General features: G+C 43.0%; 1 protein-coding gene across 1 annotated transcript in view; it reads left to right on the top strand.

The window, feature by feature from the left end:
* The window catches only part of LOC109228961 (1,4-alpha-glucan-branching enzyme 3, chloroplastic/amyloplastic), a 29,574-nt gene continuing 29,172 nt past the window's right edge, over positions 16,489 to 16,890 (top strand). Inside the window, exon 1 of the mRNA XM_019394238.1 lies at positions 16,489 to 16,880. Coding sequence (XP_019249783.1) covers positions 16,582 to 16,880 — 299 coding nt within the window. The 5' untranslated portion in view covers positions 16,489 to 16,581. The remainder of the gene's footprint in view (positions 16,881 to 16,890) is intronic.

A 16,890-nucleotide genomic window follows, 5' to 3' on the forward strand; every position in this document is an offset into this window, starting at 1 on the left:
GAACAATGGTGAAGGAATTCCCCAATAATGATATGACCGAGGCGATGATTCACCAAACCTTCTATCGGGGCATCAATACTACAAATCAATGCATAGTCAGACAATTGGCCGGGGGTAATTTCATGAAGTTGTCTTATGACGAAGCTTGCGAGATTCTTGATGAGATGGCGGATACATCTTCCGCATGGCAAAGTAGAGCCAATGTTCCCCAATGTAACCCTACGGTTATTCATTTGCATAAGGAGTTACACGACCATGGGCAGGCTATAGCGGAGTTGACAACTACTATGAATCAATTGGCTAAGGCACAGTTGCAACAAGTCCAAAACCCTCGCCAAGTGAATGCTATGGAAAGTGTTAATTTGCTTACCAACAAGAGAAGGCAAAGAAGGCAACAAAATCAAGGGAATTCTGAGCAATTTGATGATGATTGTGATGGGTTTCAAAATGATGGGTATGATGAGCAAAATGAAGAGGTACAATATGTTAACAACTATCAAGGCAATAGAGGCAACTCTTCAAACAACAATGGCAACCCCAAGGAAATTGAGGCAATCAACAACAAGGTGGTGGTAATTAGAACAACAACAACCAAGGCGGTAATTGGGGGAACAACACTCAAGGCAACCAAGGGCATTGGAATGGTAATAACAACAATTGGAACAACAATGGTCAAGGCAGGTGGAACAACAATAGAAATCAAGGCAATCAGGGGCAAGGCTTTCAAAGGCCCCCAATGTACCAACAATCGAATAATCCACCTCCGTTCAATCTCAAGGATCTAGTTCTTCGGGAAATGATATGGGAAGAATAGAAATGATGTTCTAACAAATGATGAAGAAGAACCAAGATTCTGATGCTCAATTGGCTTCCCACAATACCTCTATCCGAAATTTAGAGAATTAGGCCAAATCTCTCAATCGTTGAATATTCGCCCTAAGGGTGCTCTACCAAGTGATACAGTAGTGAACCCTAAAGGTGGGAACAATCATGTGATGGCGGTTATAACAAGAAGTGGGAGAGGCGGTGATGTGCATGCCTCGAAAGACAAGCAAGTTGTGGATGATGATGTTGAGTTGCGAGAAAATGATGTACCTATGATAGTTGAAGATGTGGTTGAGAATGAGGTGAACAATGATGTGAGGATTGACATTGATGAGGCCGAGGTGGAAATCCAAGATGCCATGAACCCGTATAGGGAACACGTGATCGATATGCCCGAGCCGGTGGTGCCCAAAGCCAAGGCACCTTTACCTAGACCACCTCTGCCTTATCCTCAACGGTTAGCCAAGCAGAAAAGTGAGAATCAATTCAAAAAGTTCATTGACATGATGAAGAGCTTATCCATCAACGTGCCTTTGGTGGAGGCTTTGGAGCAAATGCCTGGTTATGCTAAATTCATGAAAGATTTGGTTACAAAGAAAAGATCAATGGACTGTGAAACTATCAAGATGAGCCACCAAGATGGCCCGAAATTAGAGGATCCTGGTGCTTTTACTATCCCCTGCACTATTGGTAGTGCAGACTTTGCCAAAGCTTTATGTGATCTTGGGGCAAACATCAATTTAATGCCCTTCTCAGTTTTCAAGACTCTAGGTATTGGGCCACCAAGGCCAACTTCCATGAGATTACAGATGGCAGATAGATCAATGAAGCGTCATTTGGGTATAGTTGATGATGTGCTTGTCCGGGTGGACAAATTTATCCTGCCGGCAAACTTTGTGATTTTGGATTGTGAGGTGGACTATGAGGTCCCAATTATTCTAGGGAGACCTTTCCTTGCAATGGGGAAGGCATTGGTTGATGTTGAAGCGGGTGAACTAACTTTCCGAGTGGGGGATGAGAAGGTCGTTTTCCATGTTTGCAAATCCATGAAGCAACCCAATAGCACCGAGGTATGCTCATTTGTGGACATTGTCACAGCTGTGATCGTGGATGACACAAGTGCTATGATTAATGTGGAGGATCCCCTTGAGGCCGTGCTATTAAATCTTGATGTCAATGATGATGCAAGCAGAGTAGAGTGTGTCAATGCATTACATGGGATGGGCTCTTATTCCTATGAGCCGAGAAAATTGTCTTTGGATCTTGAAATGAAAACTCCACCAACCAAACCATCAATTGAGGAGCCACCGGTGTTGGAGTTGAAGCCACTTCCTCCACACCTCAAGTATGAATTCTTGGGCTCTAATTCAACTTTACCAGTTATTCTTTCTTCTTACCTTACTAACATGCAGGTTGAGGCCACTTTGGCGGTGCTTCAAAGGCGAAAAAGGGCAATCGGATGGACTCTGGCGGATATTCGGGGAATAAGCCCCGCATTTTGCATGCACAAAATTATTTTGGAGGATGATGCAAGGCCTTCCTTAGAACATCGAAGGAGGCTCAATGAGGCAATGCAAGAGGTGGTGAAGAAAGAAGTGATCAAGTGGCTAGATGCGGGTGTGGTGTATCCAATCTCCGATAGCTCTTGGACTTCTCCGGTGCAANCGTTAAATACTCGCCCTAAGGGTACTCTACCAAGTGATACGGTAGTGAACCCGAAGGGTGGAAACAATCATGTGATGGCGGTTACAACAAGAAGTGGGAGAGGCGGTGATGTGCATGCCTCGAAAGATAAGCAAGTTGTGGATGATGATGTTGAGTTGCGGGAAAATGATGTACCTTTGATAGTTGAAGATGTGGTTGAGAATGAGGTAAACAATGATGTGAGGATTGACATTAATAAGGCCGAGGTGGAAACTCAAGATACCGTGAACTCGTCTAGGGAACACGTGATTGACATGCCCGAGCCGGTGGTGCCCAAAGCCAAGGCACCTTTGCCTAGGCCACCTCCGCCTTATCCTCAACGGTTAGCCAAGCAGAAAAGTGAGAATCAATTCAAAAAGTTCATTGACATGATGAAGAGCTTATCCATCAACGTGCCTTTGGTGGAAGCTTTGGAGCAAATGCCTGGTTATGCTAAGTTCATGAAGGATTTAGTTACAAAGAAAAGATCAATGAACTGTGAAACTATTAAGATGACCCACCAAGTTAGAACCATAGTACATTCAATGGTCCCGAAACTAGAGGATCCCGGTGCTTTCATTATCACCTGCACTATTGATAGTGCAGACTTTGCCAAAGCTTTATGTGATCTTGGGGCAAGCATCAATTTAATGCCCTTCTCAGTTTTCAAGACCCTAGGTATTGGGCCACCAAGGCCAACTTCCATGAGATTACAGATGGCAGATAGATCAATGAAGCGACCTTTGGGTATAGTTGATGATGTGCTTGTCCAGGTGGACAAATTTATCCTACCAGCGGACTTTGTGATTTTGGATTGTGAGGTCGACTATGAGGTCCCGATCATATTAAGGAGACCTTTCCTTGCAACGGGAAGGCATTGGTTGATGTTGAAGCGGGTGAACTAACTTTCAGACTGGGTGATGAGAAGGTCGTCTTCCATGTGTGTAAATCCATGAAGCAACCCAATAGCACCGAGGTGTGCTCATTTGTGGACATTGTCACAGCTGTGATCGTGGATGACACAAGTGCTATGATTAACGTGGAGGATCCCCTTGAGGCCGTGCTATTAAATCTTGATGTTAATGATGATGCAAGCAGAGTGGAGTGTGTCAATGCATTACATGGGATGGGCTCTTATTCCTATGAGCCCAGAAAATTGTCTTTGGATCTTGAAAATCGAAAAACTCCACCAACCAAACCATCAATTGAGAGCCACCGGTGTTGGATTTGAAGCCACTTCCTCCACACCTCAGGTATGAATTCTTGGGCTCTAATTCAACTTTACCCGTTATTCTTTCTTCTTGCCTTACTAACATGCAGGTTGAGGCCACTTTGGCGGTGCTTCAAAGGCGAAAAAGGGCAATTGGATGGACTCTGGCGGATATTCGGGGAATAAGCCCCGCATTTTGCATGCACAAGATTATTTTGGAGGATGATGAAAGTCCTTCCTTGGAACATCAAAGGAGGCTCAATGAGGCAATACAAGAGGTGGTGGAGAAAGAAGTGATCAAGTGGCTAGATGCGGGTGTGGTGTATCCAATCTCCGATAGCTCTTGGACTTCTCCGGTGCAATATGTGCCGAAGAAAGGTGGGATGACCGTGGTGGCAAATGACAACAATGAACTTATTCCCACTCGGACCATTACCGGGTGGAGAGTTTGCATGGACTACCGGAAGCTAAATAAGGTGACCCGCAAGGATCATTTCCCGTTGTCATTCCTCGACCAAATGCTTGATCGTCTTGCGGGGCGAGCCTTTTATTGCTTTTTGGATGGATATTCGGGTTATAATCAAATCTTAATTGCTCCGGAGGAAGACCACATTCACCTGCCCATATGGTACATTTGCTTTCTCCCGGATGCCGTTCGGGTTGTGCAATGCTCCGACGACCTTCTAACATGCATGATGGCTATTTTCACCGACATGGTGGAAGACATTTTGGAGGTCTTTATGGATGATTTTAGTGTGGTTGGTGATTCATTTGAAGAGTGTTTGGGAAATTTGGATAGAGTCTTGGCCTGATGTGAAGACACAAATCTCGTTCTTAATTGGGAAAAATGCCACTTTATGGTTGAAGAGGGTATAGTGTTGGGTCACAAAATTTCTAAGCATGGGATTGAAGTAGACAAAGCCAAGATTGAGGTGATTTCAAGGCTTCCTCCCCCCACTTCTGTCAAAGGGGTGAGAAGTTTTCTTGGACATGTTGGGTTCTACCTGCGGTTTATCAAGGATTTTTCAAAAGTTGTGAATCCCCTTTGCAAGTTGCTAGAGAAAGATGCTAAGTTTGTGTTTGATGAGAGATGCATGGAGGCATTTGAACTTCTAAAGCATAAGTTGACCACTACTCCAATCATTACCGCACCCAATTGGAGCTTGCCTTTCGAGCTCATGTGCGATGCAAGTGACGTTGCGGTTGGGGCAGTGTTAGGTCAAAGAGTGAGCAAAATGTTTTATCCGGTGTACTATGCGAGCAAGACAATGAATGAAGCTCAAAGGAACTACACGGTGACGAAGAAGGAATTGTTGGCTATTGTGTTCGCCATGGAAAAATTTCGGCCATATGTTATGGGGGCCAAAGTCATAGTGCATACCGATCATGACGCCCTTAGGTATTTGATGACCAAGAAAGACTCCAAGGCAAGGTTGATGAGATGGGTATTACTTCTTCAAGAGTTTGATTTGGAAATAGTGGACCGGAAAGGTAGTGAGAGCCAAGTTAGGGATCATTTATCCCGCTTGGAGGAGGACGGAAGACCGTGTGATGGCTTGGAGATCAATGATACATTCCCCGATGAGCAACTACTTTCTGTGTCAAGGTGTGATATGTCATGGTTTGCGGACATTGATAATTTCCTTGTGACTGGCATCATCCCGTGTGAGCTCTCTTCTAACCAAAAGGAAGAAGCTCAAACGGGATAGTCTGGACTTCTATTGGGATGAGCCATACTTGTTGAAGATTTGCACGGATGGGGTGATTCGAAGGTGTGTCTCGGAGGGAGAGCAATTGAGTATATTGGAGGCTTGTCATTCCTCCCCCTATGGTGGCCATCATGGAGGGGTGAGGACGGTTTCAAAAGTTTTGAGTTGTGGTTTCTATTGGCCAACCTTGTTCAAAGATGCAAGTGATCTAGTGAAAAGATATGATCAATGTCAACGAGCGGGAGGGATTTCCAAGAAAGATGAGATGCCTCTAAACACAATTCTTGAAGTGGATATCTTTGATGTATGGGGTATCGATTTTATGGGCCCTTTTGTTAACTCGTGTGGTAACACCTACATTCTTGTAGCGGTTGATTATGTGTCAAAATGGGTTGAGGGCGTGGCCTTGCCCAACAATGAAGCTAGGAGTGTGGTGGCATTTCTAAAGAAGAGCATTTCACAATGTTTGGTACACCCCGGGCAATCATTAGTGATGGAGGATCGCATTTTTGTAATAGAGCTTTTGATGCTTTGCTTTCCAAGTATGGTGTCAACCACAAAGTCTCTACACCTTATCATCCTCAAGCAAGTGGCCAGGTTGAAGTTTCTAACAGGGAGATCAAGAGCATTTTATCCAAAACTGTCAATGACAATAGGACCGATTGGTCTAAAAAGTTAGATGATGCTCTATGGGCTTACTGGACCGATTACAAGACCCCAATTGGTATGTCACCGTACCGGTTGGTGTTTGGGAAAGCATGTCATCTACCAGTGGAGTTGGAGCATAAGGCCATGTGGGTCTTGAGGAAGCTTAATCTTGAGTGGGATGTTGCGGCCAATCTTCGTGTTGAACAACTCAATGAACTTGATGAATTCCGGTTCCATGCATACTCTAGTTCGTCCTTGTATAAGGACAAGATGAAGTACCTTCATGACAAATATGCTCGTGGAAAGGAGTTCAAAGTTGGTGATTTGGTCCTCTTGTTCAACTCTCGCCTGAGGTTGTTTCCGGGAAAGCTGAAATCAAAGTGGAGTGGACCATTTGAAGTTGTATGTATGACCCCGTTTGGTGCTCTAGATTTGAAGAACAAAAGTGGTGAAGTCTTTAGAGTGAATGGGCACCGTGTCAAGCATTATCTTGGGAAGTTTGATGATAGCCATATGGTGGGTGTTGTTCATTTCAAATGATGTGATGGTAACTCGCGTCGTGCCGCGACGTTAAATTAGGCGCTTCTTGGGAGGCAACCCATGTCTTTTTCTTCTTGTTTTCTTTGATTTTCTTTGTAGTATAGGATTGATTTTTGGGCTAATTGGTTGTGAGATGTTGCAGGGATTGTGTTGATGCAGTGCAAAACGGTGTGAAGAAAATGATCAGTCTCTGAATTTGCCATTGCGGCTGTACTACACTTTGTGCAGTCCGCACTGGTGAAGGCTAAGTGGAGGACTCTCTGAAGTTTTCCACCGCGCCCGCATGGCATTTTGTGCGGACTGCGGTGGACCTCTGCGGCCGCGGTCTGTTTTGTGCGGACCGCAGAGGTTGCCTTCTCAAATTTCTTCTAAACAAACCCAGCGCGGACCGCGGTCCATTTTGTGCGGCCGCGCTGGTAGGAATAGACTCATAAGAGACTATTCTTCCTTGCTCGTGATTAATCGTTGCTTTGTGTTGATTCTTTCCTGCTCAAATTCTGGTAGCAGTTCACCTAACTCCTTTTAGTCTAATTGTTTAATTTCATTTTAGTTTCATTTCTTGTAGCTTGTAATCCTTCTTCATTCCCGTATTTCTTCAATTTTTAGGTTAGTTTAGTTTAAATGTTAAATTTTGTGTGCTTGGTGAGCATAATTAACTGGGTAATTGAGTAGGGACAATATCTAGGTGAAAACTTGAACTAAAATGCAAAACCCAAGAACCCTAACTCAGTGCCATATCTGGGCACCCTCCGCGGACCGCGGTCGTGTTTATGCGGTCCGCGGTGATGATTTTTTTGAAAGTTGACCTTAAGCCCAGTGCAGCCGCACTACATTTTGTACGGTCTGCACTGGCCCACCGCGGCCGCGGTACCATTTTGTGCGGGCCGCGGTGGTGAGATTCAGAGAGATTATTATTGGGACCTTAGACCTGTGCGGACCACAGTCATTTTTGTGCGGTCCGCGGTGTCCTCAGTGCGGCCGCACTTCCATTTTGTGCGGTCCGCACAGGCCATGTTCTGCAACTGTGTCTGCAACTGTCTGCTTCTGTTCTGCAATTCATTCTGCACATATGTTTCACTGCTTCTATTGATACTAACAATGTTAGATGCTGTGTTTGCAGATAATGGTTAAACTACGAGGTAAAGGCTCAAAACAACCCGAGAGAGGTGATTCCTCCCGGGGAGGGAAGTAGAGATTGGGTAAATTCACTCCCCAGGCTCGTCAAAATATAAAGAAGATGAGAAAAGCAATTAAGGCAGTTGACAGAGCCTATGATCAATCGGGGAGTGAGTATGTGCCATCCCAAGACATCTCCTCAGACTCGGTGCCAACTCATATCGCCACGAATTTCAAATTGACTGATGATTCTCCTCCACCATCACCCACTATCCGAAGGCCAGTTAATGTCATTTCTGATTCATCTGAGGGCTCAACAGCCGGTAGTGGAACGACTCCACCTCCCCCATATCTTCATTACCCGGGGAGAGTGCTGGCGGAGGTGAGGGAGATGATGAGGTACCAGAGGGTGGTGAGCCTCAGGTTGGGGGGGTTGCCCGTACTAGAAAACCCGAAGTGTGGGAAGACAGATTCGTGAGCCAGGTGGCATACCACAAATTCAGGGAGTGGTGGCTGGTAAGAAAAGTGATTTTAGAGAGGAGCTTGATAGATAGAGACCTTCTACCCCACAATCCAAATGTGCAGAGATAGTTCAGAACAAGAGTGGGGTGGGAGCACTTTCTAGATGACTGCGTGGAGGCAAATGAACACTTGGTCAAAGAATTTTACTGTAATGTGGCCCACACCGTCAAGGGTTCCAAAGTGACCAAGGTTCGAAACAAAAAGGTGCTATTCGACAGAAAGTCTCTGAATGATTATTTGGGGTTCACTGATGTTGATGAGTCCCTCTACATGGCAAAGCTGGAGATGGGCGAGGAGGTCCGCCCATGGTTAGCTCAGTTCCTGGCAATCCCGGGGACAGTTCCTGACTGGTTGACCGCTGGGGTCAAGATACTTCGGAGGACCCTCAACTTTGAGGCGAGGGGTTGGGAGACGTTTGTATGTAGCCAATTAGACCCCACTTCCCATGATCAGACTCTACCTCTCCACCGGGCTGTCCTAGTTGCTTCCATCATGGCAGGGTACCCCATCAATGTGGGAAATGTGATGTCCCGCATCATTTCTCTTGTGGGCTCCGAGACCGACCGGAACTACCCTTTCCCCAACACCCTGACCATGTACTTCAGAGATTTGAAGGTAGAGAAGAGACCGTTTGATAGCAAAGTCAAGGCTACGGCTCGATTCTCATGGTATAGTTTGAAGAGGCCAGACAACCCCAAGGACAAGAACTACAAAGCCCATGTTTCTGCCCCAACTGGCCGGTTTGAAGAGCCAGTTGTGGTAGAGGCCCCCTCTGAGCCTGCCTCCACTACTGCAGATATGCCTCCTGGACCTTCCACTTCAGCCGACATTCCTCCAGGTCCTTCTACCTCAGCTGGCCCGGAGATTCCATCTTCCCGGGCCCATCCTATCACTGCCCATCGGCTGAGCCAGACGCTTCAGAGCCTGAACAACTGGATGTATACTGCTTCATCCAAGTTGTCTACCCTGACCTCCACCATTGCAGCTCAGTCGGCTCCTCAGCCAGCACATGTCCCACAGTCTATAGAGGATGCCTTGAAGAAGATACTTGACAACCAGGAGAAGATCCTCAGTACCCAGCTGATTTGGCAGAAGGCAGTGGATTCACATGGCAAGGCTCTAAAGGAGCTTGCCAAGGAGCACAAGAAGCTGCACAAGACACGGGCCTCCAGGGAGTCCGTGAAGGAGCTGAGGGCGGAGGTGGATAGACTAAAGGCAGACCAGCTTCTTTTAGACTTATTGTTTGAGGACCCACCTCCAGCAGCGGTGCCAGTAGCAGATACACAGTCAGAGCAGGCATAGAGGCCTCCAAATAAGAGGAGGAAGATCCCTAGAGCAGATGATGCCATCATCCAGTTGGCGGACCCACCAGAGGCTTCCTCCAGTCAGCCACAGGATGTACCAGATCCACAGCCCGTCCAGGTCCAGGCCCAGGTCCCAGCAGCTGAGCAGCAGGATACTGGGAACCAGTCTGAGGTTCCCGAGCACACAGAGGACCCAGGGACCACTCATGATCCTATGCAGACAGACGAGGATTAGGGAGTCTTCATATCCTTTTTTTTATTATTTTTGGTGCTTATTTGGTTTAGTTGGCATTGGGGACAATGCCGGCTTTTATTTGAGGGGGTGCGCCCTATATTTTTGTTGGATGACTGTATAATACTGATTCATTCTATACTTTCTTGCTTTTCATTTGGTCTGTATATAATTTTACATTTAGTTACTTTTATCGCATTTTTTAATCTTTCCTTTGGTCTGTATATAAAGTTACATTATTGTATATATTCATTCCTCGTTGTATATTCAAATCCCCTATTGTACATATTCATTCTATTTTCTATTTTCGCAAAAAAAATAAATTTGTTTTTAGCTTCTTATATAGGCTCGTAGCCTTTTGTTTTGTTTTGGACGTTTTAATAAGCCTTTGATTTTCTTAATGCCACGGTTCTTTCCAAAGGTGGAGTTTTGTGTGAACCGGGTGGCTCTTCCCAATGATAGATGGCGTGACAGCCTTCTTAAGGGTTTGAGTCCGTTTTTGTTTTTTGGTTTTGGTAGTTTGTAGTTAAGGGTACCTCAAGCAAAGCTTCACTTGGGCCTAGCACATTTGCCTTTGATCCCATGGTCAAAGACAAATTGTTGTGTTTAGGATGGTAAAAGTCGCGGCCTTGAGACTCTTGTGTTGACCGACAATCATCAAATAGTTTTTCGTACCATTGTGTGCTCAAATCGTATCTAAGGTCGTTGTGGGCCCCCGACTCGATGTCTTTAGCAATCCCTTAGTTTGTGTGGTGAGAAATCGAATTGCAAGTCCAAGTCCCGAGCCATTGGTCTAGAACTTGCCCTGAATGTTTGTTGAGGCGAAATCTTAAGTGAAATTTGACTTGGGATGTGATTATAGGCTTTCCTTGATCCAAATGATAGTTGAACAAATTCCATAGCCTACCAATGATATGATCCCTAGTTAACCCTTTTGAGCCTTAGACCTTTTTCTTTCAAGAACCATGTTACAAGCCTATACCCGTTCTAAAAGATACACTCTCTTGGCACCCGATCTTTCCTTGAGCACATGGCAAAAGTATAAGTTTGGGGGGAGAGACGAGGATGACAACAAAGTGGTATAAGGCACAAAAATGAAGAAAAGGAAAGGCAATGAAAAAGAAAGAAAAGCAAAAAGACAAAAAGAATGCTCAATGTGAGAAAGAATAAAAAGGGATTCAAGAAAAGTAAAAGAAAGAAAGGTGAGGAAAGTTGAAAAAGGAGAAAAGAATTGAAATGCATAAGAAAGAGTGACAATGGGTCTCTCTAACCTCTTGGAAAGAGGTGAAATGACTCAAAGAGTCAAGTGAATTGTGCCAAATGAATCAAAAGAAGTGCTTAAGGGAAGATGGAACTCACTTAGACCAAAACATTTCCTACTCTGAACCAAAAGCCTTCACAATGACTCCACAAAAGCCCTATATGATCTTGAGTTGAATGAAGCTTACATTAGTGGATACTTACATAAAGGGCAAGCATATGGTACCTAGAGCCGGACTTGTAACCTTTTCTTGAGAGAGATGAGTGAATTCCCATTAACCTCGATTTGTGTGTTAATACTCTAAAAAGGTGAGGTTTGCTTAGGGAGAGTTGAGGATGTGTGAGTGTGGGTTCCACAATGACTAAAGTAATTGAAAGAGTTCGTTGATGTGTTGAGTCAACTCTTGATGCTCTTGTGTCACAATTGATCCATGGTTTTTTCAAAGGTTAAATGTTGTTAATGATGCATTCGTATTGAGGGAAATTGTTAGTCCCAATTGATGCATGTTGAGGTTACATTAGGATAGCTGAAAATTCTTGGATTTTCCCTTAAGGGGTGGGTCTTGTTTTGTTTGCTTGAGGACAAGCAAAAGCTTAAGTTTGGGGGAGTTGATAACTATGGATTTTGACGCGTTTCATGCTCCTTCTTGCTTATGCTTTGATTAAAAATTCTTACAAAATAGTCCCAAAAGGCTCATAAGTTATGCTTGATTGCAGGTTTGATCGACAAAGTGACGAAATGTCAAACATCGGCTCAAAAGGAGTGAAACCTGCTCAAGTACCTAAGACAAGGCAAAACTCAGGAGAACATGCCTAGTGCGGCCGTACTACTCTTTGTGCGGTCCGCACTAGAGAGATTCAGAGAGTCAGAAATTAAGGCTTCAAGCAACGCGACCGCACTCCATTATATGCGGTCCGTGGTGAAGGCTCCCCGACCGCACTACCATTATGTGCGGTCCGCGAAAGAGAAGTTCAGAGAGATGAAATATGCCCAGGTTCAAGTCATCGCGGTCCGCGGTCATTATTGTGCGGACCGCATTGGAGACCTCCGCGGCCGCGGTCCATTCTGCGCGATCTGCGGAGCCTGAGTTCAGAGAGCCAAGACTTCAAGACCAAGAGCCTAGTAAGGGAAACATGTTATACTCCGTACATAAATTACGTTGTGCATATGGGTACAAAGATAAGGCAGGACAAGCCGGTTATTTCAAAGAATCACACAGTAGGCCATCGTCTCTTCCTAAGAGGTGGAAGTATAAATTGGTATATAACGTTAATATAGCAAATAGGATTGCGGACACGCTAAGTGTGTAGTGGCCGTAATCCCACTTTGAGTACTCATACGATGTGCCAAACCCACCGCTACAGGCAAGATGCAGATTTTGTATAGATATCAGACAGAATTTTGATTTCGTGCAAAGATCTGACCCTGATCGGTTTGGTTATTTCAAAAGCTTGCCTACGAAGTTCTCAAGTTGGTATTTGCAAATGAAAGGGTGAGGCTGCGACGACCGGGGAGTGAAACCCTAGTTGACTTCAGATCTAGAGGGAACTAAATTTTTGGCTAAGAAGTCCCCACATACGGCGCAAAATTATTTGACCAAAAAGTGTTAAGCTTTTTGTTAAACTAATTAAATATGAAGATTTTAGGTAAATCTTAGCCAAAGATAATTTGCCCTAGATCTGAGATAGAAGACATGGGTCAGCGAACAAAGCAAACATAAGATTTAACTATAACATCGATAAAATCCCATTATATAAGAAGAAGATGATGATCTTCATAACATTGAACAACCATGAAAAATACATAGATGAGAGGGTCACCGATCTTTAATGAGGTAGGACCCCATACATTTGTTATGGTGAGACTAATGATATGAATTGAGGATATGAGCTTCCTCGCTTCCTCCTCCTTCGAAGAGAGTGAAAGAGAGATGCGGATTTCTCCTCCTTTCAGAGAGCATGTCTGTGTGTGTATCTATTTTTTTGCCCCCTATCCTTCTTCTTCTCACTTAGTTTATATACTAGGTCTTCTCTTCTACCCAACTGTCATAAACCATAGTACTTAAGTCGTTTGATTGTATTACGGGTTGACCCCTCAAAATGCCATAATATCCAATTCGCCTCCCAAGCGTTCTGGATATATGACCTCGGCCATGGCCGACGTGCGTGTCGTTACAGCATGGTATGGATGCGACAGTCCCAAGTAACTTTTCGCCGTCTCTTCCCACGACGATTCTTGTCTCAAATTTTGACCCATACAATACTATCCATGCTTTCAAGATCTATATCTAGAGATATTATCACTAACTATGTTTTGTTACACCCCATATTTTCATACGTGAAAGTACGCCATAAGTTAATTGATGAAAGCTCGGAAATGAGATGTTATATCCCGTATTTTTGTACGTTAAAGTTTCGTCGTAAGTTAATCGACGTAAGTTCGAGAATGAGATTATTTTGGGATTATATGTATTACGCTTTTTCAAACAAGTGATAAGTAAATTCGTGAAGGTGAGAGGATAAGCGAATCAAAGGAAATGAGTTTCGTCAAAGTTTGACAATTTGGGATAAAATACAGTCCGAGATATAATACCCGGTATTTATGGATTAGTACCATACAAGGTACGATGTGACCATAATAGTAAGGTGTATAATAAAATATGTTAAAAGTAAGTAGTATTGTAAGTAATTTGAGATAATTCTTAATTATGTGGGTAATTGATTAATTATTGGTTAGTGAGAGATTAACGAGTTAATCAAGAGATAGGTGGATAATTATTGGGGTGGATAAACATTAACCAACGTGGCAGCAAAATGAGTCTTCATCAAAGACAAATTGTGACTCTTATTTCATGTAGTTAGGTGGCAAAATTTAAGGGATTTTGGTGGCCAAGTCATCCCAAAGAAATGGGGACCACAACCCATGACCTTAAAGGTTTTTCCTACAATATGAAATGGTATAGATTGGCTTGCTAAGTACGGATGGAATTCTTAAACAAGATTTCACATGAATCTTTTATAAAGTGAGATAGATTGGCAACGTGATTTTTCTTCAACAAAATTTCATACGAAGTTATACTGCGTAATAGCAACGAGATTTGCAATTCTAAGGGAGCCGGTATAATCTTTCTCAAGAATATCATACGGATTTTTCCCTACTTCGATCTGCTGTTGCGTGTTTTATCACAAAAGACGTGTGTTAGAAGCATTGTCAAGAGAATCAACTCAGGTATGTTAAGGCTATCCCTTCTTTCTTTTTGGCATGATCCATACGATACAAATGAAACGAGAAAATGCACAACTTCCATAAATGACTCTATTCATAGAAGTATTAGAGGTGCCTATGTTCTTGATTCCCCATATGTCTTATTATTCTATCGTCTGTTCATGGGTCTCAGAAAATACGCAAGTTGAAAAAAGTTTACTTCAGGATATTAATCCAAGGCATAATGGTCTTATTACACTCCGAGAGATTTTATTAACGTACTTCTCATGCATTACATTTATTTACATGTACATTGACCCATGACCAGATGGCGTTATATATGCGTATATATGTATGTATATATATGTATATGGGATATGAGAAAATATTATGGCGTTATATATGCACCACCACCTAATCAGTTGGTATACGTTGATGATTTTGCCCATAGTGGCCGAGATGATATGATGGCATGCCCTCAGAGGCTTGATGATGTTATGAACAGATGTACCTATGCACGACATGACATTCATACGCCTATGCATGATACTATAAGTATTTCATAATATACAGAGTTATCCAGACTTACAGGTCGAGTCTTTTACTCTATGTTTCTACATGTCTATATTTTACTGATTTTCATTCCTTACATACTCGGTACATTATTTGTACTGACGTCCCTTTTGCCTGGGGACGCTACGTTTCATGCCCACAGGTCCTGATAGACAGGTTGAGAGTCCTCCAAAAAGGCTATCAGCTCAGCGGAAGGTGTTGGTGCGCCATTGCTCCGGAGTTGCTTATTTGGTCAGTATGATTAGTACATGTATTGATTGGTACGGCGAGGCCTATCCCGACCTTTTTGATATTTATGTACTCTTAGAGGCTTGTAGACAGATGTCGTGTATACAGATACTTGTATGGCCTTGTCCGCCTATGTTTTGAGTATATAAAGGATCACGTTGGCCTTATAAGCTCGTATGTCAAATGTGTAAGTTTCTATATCAGGTTGGGTCGCCCTATATTGAGTATTCCCTTATGTTTATTCTGGTTAGCCATTTGGCCCATTTGCCAATGAGAGTACGATAAAAAAAGATATGTATGTTGGTACTTGGTTGAGTAAGGTACCGGGTGTCCATTGCAGCCCATAGGTTTGGGTCGTGACAAGTTTAACCCGTCATTACATAATATTTAATAGTTTAACCGGAAGTTAATACTTTTTGGTCAAACGGCCAGTACCACGTGATTGTCTATTTATATTCACTTGTCTTCTTTCTTTAAGCAGGTTCGTGCCCAAACTAACATACCATTATATTCGATGAGTGCCGGTCAAATATGAGAAATGACTCATTTGGTTAGGCATGGAAAAAAGAAAATCACATAAGAGATATTAGGAATAAACAGAAGATTGTGTTTTATATAATCGTTGAGTGTCCTCCAAATATACAATTTAAAGACATTTCTGTTTGACACAAAAATGTAAATCTTGGTTCAAATAATTAATTTCAGTTAAACAAAGGTTAATCTTAGTTAAGAATAATATTTTCAGATCTTGGTATTAGAAAAGATAGCTGAAAAGCGTTTATGAGGACAATAATGACACTATATAATAAATGTCTTTTTTACTATCAAGAACAGTAGTAGTGTGTATGATATTCAATAAATAACAATATAATGACACTCATGTAATTAAGATAAATAATTTAATCAGCAAAAGGTGAAATAAAAGAACCTTCCACCTGACAATGATTGAACGATGGCTCCTCAAATAATCGAGGATTTCTCGGATATGACGAGAATCTTAATGAAAAGTAAAGTTTTGTATTGAGTGAAGAATGAATCTTTTTCAAAGTGTTGTTCTTACACTTAAATCTCTCTCGAGGATACTTCTTATAATGTTATCTTGGCCTGAATTATGACCCATACAATTTCTAATCAACTTACTATTAATAGTATGAAAAAAACTTTATTCTTCAATGTTCAAATTAGTATATTTCCCAATATCAATGCACATAAATTGAACTTATCTAATTACGGGACAGATTATGTTATGCAAAGTGAATGTTGCGTTGTTGAGGTAACAAAAGTCGAACTAACACACTGCCAGTTTAGCCACAAACTTACAGTTAACTTGCTGTCAAATAAAAAATCGTTACCGTTTACGTCGTCGGAGTAGCCGTTTACGTTCTATTAACTTCAGTATATAGGAACCCGCTCACCCGTCTGACATAGTTTGACACAGTACTCGCCTCTTATCACTAAGGCGAAAAAACCAGTTCATCTTCTTCCCCCCTATATGCCATAGGAATTAGTACTAATTAGCTTCAACCATGTTCTCTCTGACGGATTCAATTCCAATTTCTTCACCTTTGAGCGACATTCGGCTTAACTTTCTTTCTCAAAGCGGCAGCAGAAACCTTCGCCAAGTTACACTTGTTTGCCGCCGGCCTCGAGTTTCCTTCCCGCAGAGGAACATATGTAGGTGCTCAACCACCGAGCAGCCGCCGCCACAACGGCGCAAACAACGCCCGGCAAAGCAGTCCGACGAGGAGAAAGGCATCGACCCTGTTGGGTTCCTCACCAAATACGGCATTACCCATAAAGCTTTCGCTCAGTTTCTCCGTGAAAGGTTATTTTGC

This window comes from Nicotiana attenuata, chromosome 7 (assembly GCF_001879085.1).
Source record: "Nicotiana attenuata strain UT chromosome 7, NIATTr2, whole genome shotgun sequence".
Lineage (NCBI taxonomy): Eukaryota > Viridiplantae > Streptophyta > Magnoliopsida > Solanales > Solanaceae > Nicotiana > Nicotiana attenuata.